The 11,644-nt window shown below is 33.2% G+C and overlaps 1 protein-coding gene across 1 annotated transcript; it reads left to right on the forward strand.

The window, feature by feature from the left end:
- The first annotated feature begins 430 nt into the window (after positions 1-430).
- LOC139973519 (uncharacterized) lies at positions 431-10,322 on the forward strand. The gene is made up of 8 exons (XM_071980255.1): positions 431-577; positions 3,986-4,031; positions 4,660-4,829; positions 5,370-5,634; positions 6,226-6,440; positions 6,701-7,006; positions 7,739-8,006; positions 9,563-10,322. Exons 1-8 carry the CDS (start codon positions 488-490, stop codon positions 9,799-9,801), a joined length of 1,599 nt encoding a protein of 532 aa, XP_071836356.1. The 5' UTR covers positions 431-487; the 3' UTR covers positions 9,802-10,322.
- The last annotated feature ends 1,322 nt before the right edge of the window (positions 10,323-11,644 follow it).

Raw genomic sequence — 11,644 nt, forward strand, 5'->3', positions numbered from 1 at the left:
GTTACAATGAGCAATGTGAGTGGGAAGGGTGACTTGCTCTCACTTTTTCCAGACCTATTGTTGGCCTTTTTAAACCAATTCGTTCGGTAATATGGTTGGTTATGCCACAGAAATACTAACAACTCTGCAATACTTTTATACTTATTTATTTGTCATTATATATATGTCATATTGTTATCTTAACGATGCCAAGAAATGAAAACTAAACATGACGTATGGTATTGCATCATTTCAATACCTTTTAAGGTATTAACTTATACCGTGCTGTAATGGTGCCATGAAATCTGAATATAAACCACGTGAGCAACGACTACCCTTGACAGGAATACTAATATAATAATAATAATAATATGTCTAGACGAATGAGTATAAGAATGGTTGCCTAGCACCACTGTATTATCCCGGGTCATTTCGTATCAGGCTTAATTGTCGCAGTATGGATTTGACATTCATTCCAACTTTATACTGCAAGAGGTAACTTTGCACAATGTTGTACTTGTTTAGAAGACATCGTGGAGGTTTAACCTCTCTGTTTCTCATCATTTTTATTTCCAGCAGCGTGTCTTCTCAAGGAGGGGTAAGTTTTTCCCCTTTTATTTTTAATATTTCAGTCGTAACATCTGGCAAATTACCGTTTCGATGTTTAAGCAGTACACAATTGATTGTTTTTGATGTGAAGTGCTAAACCCTCTTTTGGTGATTTGCTTGCATTTTATCGAAGAGTTAAAAATATTACTTCAAAAATTGTAACTAACAGTACCAATGAAGTCGAATTCGGTAGTCACACCTACTTGTTGTAAATTTATCGTTTCTTTATTTGATTTGTCTCTATTAGTTAATTGAGCAAATAGTAACGTAGATTACATTTACAAAAATGTATATTTAAACATGTTAGTTCCCTTAACTACTATACCACGGACTCTGTATAAAAACATCTTATGGAATTCTTCAATTGAAGTACACGTAATGACTGGATATGAAGTTAATCTGCGAAATATCGAGACACTGTGAGTTGTAAATTACATTGTTGTTGAAAATGAGAAGATGCGGAGTGTATTTTGCTAGCTGCGATGCGTATTGTGTATGCCTAAATTATTGCGAGTTATATATACGTAATAGTTTGAAGGAATTAAAATTAATATTCCAATAGTAAAAAAAACATACACCTAATGGATGTCAAGTTATCGCCTCGTTATTTGATTTTACTCTATTCGTTAAGCAAATAGTAGTATAGAACACATTTACCAACTGGTATATTTTATATTATTTCCTAAATTCCTAAAATAATGACTTTTAAAAAAAAAACTCAGACGGATTCCTTTAATCGAAGTACAAATAATTACTGTATATAAAGTTAATCTGCAAAATTTATACACATTTTGAACTGTAAAATACATTGTCATTGAAAATAAGAAAATACAGAGTATCTTTCGTTAGCTGCGTTTTGTACTTAGTATGTTTGAATTTGTGCGCGTTTTTGTTGAAGGAAAAGCCTCATATCTTGCAGGCACGTATACTAATATACCAAATCATAAACAGTAAGTCGTTATTCTTAAATTACTCTATAACAGCTAAACTTTATATTCATACTTTCTGAAGTCTTACTTTGTTTTATTTTATATACTGGATGGCAATGGGAGAGCTAACTTCTAAATATTATTCCACAACAATTTACACATTAAATTGATTATATAAAACCATATATTATCATATTAAATTGAAATAAAAAAAAATCGCACATATCGTTTACGACATAAGATTCATTCTTAGAATTCTTCTTAAAATCAAAATCGAACAAATGACAAAAAAATCTTTATCAGTTTTGTGTGATTGCTTAATAATAAATTTCTTTGATCTTAAAAATCCCGATCCGACTCATACCTTAATTAACGTTGGAAAGTTAAGACTTTTCATAGACCACTGCTAATTATAGGAAACATTTTGTAACATTAATTCTGAGTTGTTTCTTTTAATATGTTAATTTCAATATATTCAAATGCCGCTATCATATATAAAATATTCAGCAAAAGAGAAATCATGGCTTCGAAAATTTGGTTTGCTAAAATTTACTAGCCAGTTAGGAAAAAAAGAAAGAAAAGCAACTGCACATTTACTGTCCGTCATTTATAGACATCGAATAGGTATTTGAGAATATTCAGCTTTGATGAACATCAGCAAATATTCAGCAAAAGAGAAATCATGGCTTCGAAAATTTGGTTTGCTAAAATTTACTTACCAGTTAGGAAGAAAGAACGAAAAGCAACTGCACATTTTCTGTCCGTCATTTATTGACTTCGAAGGTTCAGTCGGTGTAATTTTAAATAGGTATTTGAGAATATTCAGCTTTGATGAACATCTGCTTTTAAGCAGGATGCTAACTATTGAACTTAGAATATTTGTTGGACAATCATGAAAATGTACCGAAGTAGTTAAAGACTCTCCTTTATTGTGTCAACCATTTTATTGAAAAGTCATTACGCAGGATTTCAACTCTTTTCTCCTCAATTCAAGTCTAGGTTAGAATAGATAAAATAAGTCAACCTCCATTCATAAACAGTTCCTTTAGTTGCATGACAATTGATAAATGCATATCATTTCCATTTGTTTAAGATGTCCATAAATCGTTCTTTGGTCTGACAAACAGTATAGCGTATTGTGTACATTTTGTTCATTGTAATATCAAAATGCGTTTCTTTGGTCTATCAAAATGTTTAATTTGCCTTTCCATAGAATTTAATGCTTCGTATGCGCTAAATATGCATAGTCGATACAAATTAAATAATTCCGTTCACTAAATACCCTGTCGACTTAATTAACGACTTAACTAGTATAAATGATTAAGTTTGTGTACTAAATTAATATAAATGAACGATTACCATGAAGTAAGTCAAACTATATACTGACTTTACTCATCAAGACGTTGCTGTTGTAACAATTGTCAATTGATTTAATCGCTGATGTCGTTGTCGGTACTTTTAGGAAAATTTGCTATATATATATACCAAATTTATCATTTGCGCCATATATGCCAAATATATTTATCATCGTTGTAAGAATAATATCAGTGTTGTAAGAATTGACTGTTTATCATTTATCAATTGCTGTTAAAAGGTGCATCATTGGCCGTAGTAAGGATTGTCAATTGATTTAATCATTGATGTCGTTGTCAGTTCTTTTAGGAAAATATACAAAATAAAGTTATCAAGACGGTACTTCCTTTCATTGCAGCATTTTTAACGCGCTACAAAGTTTCATCATATTTACGCTTATCCCAAACAGCTGTAAATACAAGTAAAACGAATTTGTTTCTATTAATAGTCACCATCATTTAATGTGTGTAAAAGTTACATTTTTTTCTTTATTTCCAATATAAATATGAGTTCCATTTTATCGTAATTCGTGAATACACAATGCAGAGGTGAAATTTGCAAAGAATCTCTTTAATGAAAAATGTTCATGTGAATTAATTGAATTACATATTGCATTAAAAAAATACTATATTTTGAAGGTTTACACGTTTCTTTCATAAAATTATATTTTCCACAAGAAACTCTATCGAACAGAATATATTGTTTTAAACTACAAAGAAGGCAAAACCTAATAGAAATAGAGTAAATATTTATTGTCTAGAGGAAATTAATCGGCTTCAAAACAAGCTAAATGTATGGGACATTAAACCTAAACAATATTACAATGTTTCAAAACAATTCTAAACTTAAACGTTTGTCGGTCTGTGTTTTGTACTGTGAGAAATGCCATTTTTTATCGGTGTACTGTCAATAAGTCTTTTTTTTACTTGTACTAAAATTACAAGCAGCTATGTGAAATATTGTAATTGATATATGATAAAATAAAAATAAAGAATTACCTTTACAGAAGACAATGTAAAATAAAAAAAAATGTAACGTTGTAACATTTTACTATATAGTAGTATACTTTATATATTGGGCAATCATTATATTGAATTATTTTGCCCTTATTTTAGTCGGAACGTCAAAGGAGCGTAAATGACCACGGAGACCAAACTTTGAGTAAGTGTACTTTTAAGTGTTTAAACCTTTAAAACGTTAACGACATTGTAACATTTTCCTACCCTTATTTCCTCTCCCCTTCACTGCCTCAACCGCAAGTGAACCTCCACAGAAAATAGAAAATCATAGTCTTATCTTTTACAGACAACTATATCATAACATTTGAAAAATGTTCAAACATATATGAAAGTATATGGTATAGAAATTGTTTGGAACTTACCGTGAAAGCCATCAGATGTTGTTAACATAACTATTGTAAATAAAATAAGAGCTTTGCAACTTTAAATATTGACCGTCATTAAATACGGTTTTTGTTAACTTACCAAATATTGCACGGATTGACTTCATTTAAAAAGAAAACTTTAAAATTGGAAACTGTTTGAAATAATACAGACCAGAAATTAATAGTAACTAGATTTTAAAATCACATCTAACTAATTGTTATGCCACATTTTTCTATACTGTGGTCAGGAAATGACGCAAGTGGTTGTGACGATTGACATAGTAAACATTAAAGGTAGGCTATATGATCTCGGTTTCTCAATGCTATGAAATAAAAACAAACTATTTTTGAAATCTCTTAGCTTGATGTGAAGTAGGCTTATGTTGTGATACTTTATTCTTTTAGCGTCATCGTTTTTCTTCTACCAACGTGCTGATTACCCACGAGACTGCCATGAAGTGCTAAGCCAATGTCCATCGTCTATAAACGATGGTGTTTACGTCATCAAACCAGATGGCTATCCCGAACCTTTTGAAGTATATTGTAACAACAGTCTAGGTGATGGCGGATGGACGGTAGGTGTTGTATTTCATACTGTGAATATTGTGTTTTCATTGCAAGATTTGTCACCAGAATTGAAATTATTCTTGTTACAATAATACATTGCTCATACTACAGAACTTTTTATACTATAATGATGTAATAATATATAGTTTGATGTTACACAAAAGAAGCTGTTCGAATCATCTGTCATGCTCCTTCGTAAAATCAACCGAACCATATCTTAATTCCAACATAGTTTTCCAACACGTTTTAATACTTTCCACATATTCCTGACTGAAATCAGAATACTATATTGGCGAATGGTAACGCAACTCATATATTTGTCATATTTATATAGTATTCCCATCAATATTTTTGGATCATTTGTTGTGGTTTGTAAGTGATTTTAATTTGTGTTTTAATATCTCATTCTTCTCTTCCTGCAGGTTGTTTGTTCCATGTTTCAGTATAGTTTTGCCTTTCTTTTGTTTCTCACTAGTCTTACAGCTAATAGCTAACGGTCTTACAATTCAATCAGTTTGATATTTTTATGTCTCAAATTATTTCAACAGGTCATACAGAGACGAGAGGATAGTTCAATCAACTTTAATCGTACGTGGGACGATTATGAAAATGGTTTTGGTTTCCTTTCTCATGAATTTTGGCTCGGCAATGAGAAAATATCCTACATCACCAATCAGAAGAAATATCAGCTCCGCATGGATCTAACCACAGCAACCGGTATTTCATTCTTCGTGACGTATGAAACTTTCCGCATCAGTGACAGCTTCAGTCATTACAAACTGGTTAGCACTGGAGAGTATACAGGAGCAGCAGGTGGGTTATTAAACTGATAAACTTCTTAACTGGTAACATTTCTCGCCCGAACTGAAATTTAATATGTTTCATCAGTGAAATTAAAATATTGCCATTATTGCTTATTCACACATGTTTCAATTATTTGATGATATTAATTTTTTGACATGCAGTGTGATAAAGAGCTGGACTATTCCGCTTACTAACAATATGCCTCCCAGCCTCAACCAAGATGACACCCATGCCATAAACCAAGATATATTTGGAAGAATTAGCTCGTTGTTATATTTAATCTTCATTTTGCAGCATCTAAATTGTATTTCCCCCATTAGCACTTTGTTTGTCCTTGCTATCAAGCACTCAGCTCAGACATGGTTTCTTCATTAATCGATGTATTTTGTTCATCTAGTAAAGGCAGAGAGTGATTAGCTATTTATTTCATTTGTTTATTTAGATGTGTCATTTAAGCTGTCAAGCATGTTTCGCATTTTTCTACAATATCAAATCATAACTTATTAACATGATGTGTTATTGAGATGATAGATTATCAGACACTTTGCATAACGCTTTCCCTTTTTTTATGTTGTAACTTAATTGTTATTGCTATTCCAGACACATACTTCGAGTGGTGTCCTACCAACAAGGTTCTCAACAGGTGTAAATGCGAAGGTTCTTGCGCCGATCCTACATGCACCGAGTCATGCTCAAGTACACCCACTTGCGTTTGTCCCGATGGGTTCTTGATGGACGGGGAAGACTGTATACCTAGAGAGAATTGTACTTGTTTCATAGAGGAAGCAGAGAACGGTCAAGGAGTAGTCCTAACGGTAAGATACCATTCCTAAATGTTTACGTATCAAACTAATTTACAATGAGGTAAAAAGCAGGAACAAAACAGTTATTATGGTGCTTGAAATTATTAATTTTAAAAACGTCAAGTTTTTTTCCTGCAGCTGCTCTAATTTTATGAAGGAATGTCACATATTGCACTGCTTATTATGTCTCCACATGGAACATTGAGTATTCCCATTAAGGGATTTAAGTATCATGTATCTACTTGAAAATGCTCACCGTTTTATCTCGTTAGGAAGGTAAAGTATATGTGAACCCTCCTTGTACCAAACGATGTTCTTGTAACAGCGGTCTGTTAAGCTGTGATGATACATACCGGTGCAGTCCCAATGGTAACTGTGAGGAACGACAAAGCATATTACAGTGTTACTGTAACACAGGGTACACGGGCGATGGAGTCGAGTGTACTCAATCCACTTCTGTCGACTGTGGTGGATTGAGAGGAGCAACATCGGATAGTATCCAAAATATACAACCAGCTGGGTGGACAGATGGGCCATTTCAGGTCACGTGCGATGTCACAGATGGAGGAGGCTGGTTGGTATGTTATTAATCGTCCACCTAAATTTTTTTGTTATTTCAAGGATAAATATTGGTAAAGTTCAATTTACTTAATTTTCATAGCCATTGTTGTACTTTTCATGAGTTTCAATGCTGATTATAGTACGAAATGTAGTGGTCCATTTGGACGCTATAAGATATTAAATCTCACCAAAAAGGATTTTAACTTTGAAACTTAGTCTAAAGCGGTTTCTGTCTTAATGTAAAGGGACTGGGGAAGTGGAGTTGATGGTCTATCAAGTTGATTGGTTTTTGTTTCCTGTCTCGTGGAAGACTTTTCTGATATGAATATTTCTTTATTTTAGCATAAGTATTATTTAAAGTAAGTCTAGATTATATTCGATCAAATTGGAGAGTCATGTATATTTCGTCCTATATAGACGATCATTATTCTCCTTGATTAGTGGAGTTATATTTATAATGTACAATTGTAGTTGCCTAGACACGTTACTTTTGACATGTCTTGTTCGTAGTTAATTGAAAAGAAAGTGCATTGCATAATGAGATCATTTCATCATATGCATGAAAGTATAAGTTCCACGTCTACTGTTGGAGAAGCAATGAAATATTTTTGACTTTTGCATATGAAGTAATACCAAGTTTATGAAAATGAATGATAACCCTTGCAGGTAAATAGTAACCATTTATTAGAGATCGATAACCAGCTTTTTAAATGATTAAGTCCTTTTTCTTTTAATCACTGAACTTACAGGTCTTTCAACGCCGTGTTGATAGTAGCGTCGACTTTTTCTTATACTGGGACGATTACAAAGATACTTTCGGCGACGTCGATGGAAATTTCTGGCTTGGAAATGACAAACTTGCAGCCTTGACGAGCCAAACTCAATATGAACTAAGAATAGACTTTGTTTCCAAATCTGGAGAACATTACTATGCTAAGTACAGTTCCTTCAGCGTAGGCAACGAGGCAACTAATTACTTACTCAGCGTCAGTGGTTATGACTCTTCCAGTACAGTAGGTGAGTTCTTCTTCTTCTTTCCCAACTACATTTTATAATCTGATGTGTCTGGTAGTCAAATAATATGATAGCTAAATGACCTATGATTGAACGGACTGCTTTCAGCGGTAATGAAATATGAAAAATGTGTAATCACCATATTAATAACAGGGTGATTAGCAATATAAGGTCTTCTGTTTTGGAGTTTTCGACAATAGACATTAACTACCACAAGCTAGAAGCTTTAAAGATTGACAGATAAAGCAACAAATCTAATGAGAATCCACTATTAACCTTTCATTACAAAAAAGCAATATTATACGTACGATAGCAGCTATATGTGCTGTAAATTAAACTAAGCGATGATATTTGCATGTCATTGTAAGCAACAACGTCAATAAAACATGAATTAGCTGCATCAAGATGACTCGATGTATCCAGGATCGTGCGGATATCGGAAGACCTCGTAGATATTTATTGTAAATGTGACTGTTCGTCGTAGCTACTCATCACATTGAATCGACCAGGCTGGACATATGTAATATGTCTGTAGCATGACGTAATGTCCCATTGTAGATGACACGGAATACCAGCTTTAAGTGTAAAGTAAAATAAATGGAGCTCCATAATCACAATGTCAATTGGATATGGCCACTTAGGTGCTCTTGTAAGATGATGCTATCAGATTTATCAAAATGTTATGCAGTGCAGCCTTTTAACCCCCCACCCCTTCCACAATAAAATAAAAGAGAAATAATTGTATAAATACATTTTTGGTATGAAATATTCTTTTTATGATTGGGAGAACATTGTAATTTGATTTGGTAACGGCTGCAACCTGTCATTTAAATTAGTATTCCAATTTTCAGAAAGAAAACTATAAATCAATAGTCTAGCAATATCATGTATTGTAACTTTTGATTTACAATGGTTAGATAAAGCATAATGATATATCAAGAGAGAGAGGTTATTAATTTTGGAATATAAAGAAAACTGAAAACTGAACCCGAAAGGAGGTAACATAAAAACCGGCGTAATGTTATATCGTTTTCGATATGCACAACAATCATAAGATCAAAAATAAAAATTTCATTAAGTTTGATATAATGAACGAATTACAAGCACGTGTTCAACAGATGTCATATGTTAAGTACCTCCAGTGGCTCATGTCGATAGCTATCCCGAACACACGATTACATTATCACACACGGGTGTGTGTTTTCCAACAAAATATTAGTCCTGTGACAAAAAATGGAGCAAAATATCAGTCGACATGTACACACACCGTATATTCTCGATCTAGCATTACGCATACAAAAATGCAAAGATGTATGCGCGATTAGATGTTTTGACATTTCACAATATTACACAATAACTCATACAGAATACAGCTCGTGGCTACAACAAAATAGAGAAAGGAAATTAGAAGAGCAAAACTGTCAGATTTTAATATTTGATAGTTCCATGAAATGACCGGTCAATCTTTTACAATACTATCAGAATTGTAACCTGTTTCGCCTTCGTTTTGCTCTATAACTGTTCTTGATTCCATACACTCTTGTTTCCCTCTTACCTAGGTTACGACGCTATGCGTTATAGCAACGGTGCTGAATTCTCTACACGAGATCGTGACAACGATGGTTATTCTTATTACCATTATGCCGCTAATTATTACACCGCATGGTGGTATAATTATAATTATTATTGTGACCTCAATCCACGGTACATTGGATCTCATACCATTTATTGGTATACTTTCCCTGGCGGTCAATACAACATAAGGTCAACAGAAATGAAAATACGGCCTCGAACCTAATGAAGCGTTGAAAAACCAAGCGAAGAAGACATACGCCTACCAAAAACATTTTGTGGATGGTTTCGTCAAAATACAGTCCTCACTTATATATATTGTGAATAACAATTCAACAGTGATTTCATAATGCAACTAATTTAGTACTTAACGTCTACCCTACTGTAAAGATTCACAATCTACCAATATTCCATACGTTCGATGCATTACTTTTAAGGAACCTCGCTGGCCAGATGAATCCAGATAACAATAAACTGTGATGTTATGTAGTTACAGACACGCTTGAAGAGTAATAGAACTAGAAAGGAATTTTCGAAATACTCTGACTATATTGTAGTTTTCAGATGAATCAGTATTCTCACTGGAAAAAGAAAATGCGTGGTAACCACTTGTTAATCACTGTGGATAACGATTTCACAACGCTGATATATGTGTGGTAGAGACTTGACAATACTGAATAATGATCAATTAGACATAATATGAAATATTTGTTGAAATAAATATACATGAACAAATAAAGAAATAAAGTATGCGTTGTTCTCTTTCTACTAGTATAACGTCCACAAATTATTTTTATGTCAAATGACTAGCACAAATAATAATTTATTGACTCATACAAAAGTGCTTTACGTTTACCTAACAAACCATTACCGACTAAATGTTTTTTGTGCCTGTATGAATAGGGTGATAAATTCATCCATTTGTTTTACAGAGCCTCTAGCATTGAAAAGAAACAGACCAAAACATAGCATTACCATTTATGTTGACACCATGATGTCGTTGTTTTTGACGGTTATTTTCCCGAATAGGGTAAGCCCTCTTTTTATTGGTAGGCTATCATCTTAAAGCCTCATCAAATTTTACGAGATATGATTTTAACACAAAAAAAACATATGTAAAATGTAATTGGCGTGAGAAAACTTTTTTTCGGGAGATATATCTTTTAGTATACTGTGCAAACACATTTAATAATGGTCTTATAATGCAGTATATTCCCGATTGGGATTTTAGTCCGTTTAAACACTTAAAATCACATACTCATAATCAAGTGTGCAAATCCTTCCGAAACGTTCGATACAATTAATTTGTCGCCGCTAACGTAGTAGATGCAAACAACGAGATCGGATACAATATTCATAGAAGATGTCTTCCATTAAAGCAGCTTTTTGCGTCCTTTTTTCAACCTCATTGACCCCACGATGCCATAACGACATACATAACTAGCTTATCTATTCAAATCTAACTTCATATGGTGCATGGATAAAAAGTCGAAAAATTTACAACATTTAAAGTTTGTTTTTCTCGAAGTTAAATTTCCGTTAGGATCGCAATAAAGCCCATCATATGAATATTTAAATTTTATGAACGTCATTGAATAATGAGGTAAATCATTTTGACTTTCCTGGCGAAGTTAGCAACCAAGTACACCATTATGTTCTACAACACCATGCTTTATTTGTTCACATTGAGTATTGCAGTGATAACGACGCAACCTTTTCGGATTGCTGTGAATGAATCTTTTTAAAGCAACGGCTCATAAATAAACATATGAGCTATTCGTTGATTGGTGGAATTCAAACTAGTGGAACTGTATTTGAATACTTTTCAATGAGGAATTTTTATGGGAAAATATATTGCTAATATCTTAGTTTGCTGTTTTGTTATGAATACATATAAACAACTCGATGGACATGTCAAAAGTGTGGATAAACGGCGAAAAACGCAAAAAGCTACTTTACTATGTATTAAACATTTTCTACGAGTTGATATGAACGTTACTGTACCTGTGCCACCATTACCAGTGGCGGATCCAGGATTTCGCCGAAGGGGGGGGGGCCCAGATGGGAAA

The sequence above is a fragment of the Apostichopus japonicus genome, chromosome 9, assembly GCF_037975245.1.
Source record: "Apostichopus japonicus isolate 1M-3 chromosome 9, ASM3797524v1, whole genome shotgun sequence".
Classification (NCBI taxonomy): Eukaryota; Metazoa; Echinodermata; class Holothuroidea; order Aspidochirotida; family Stichopodidae; genus Apostichopus; species Apostichopus japonicus.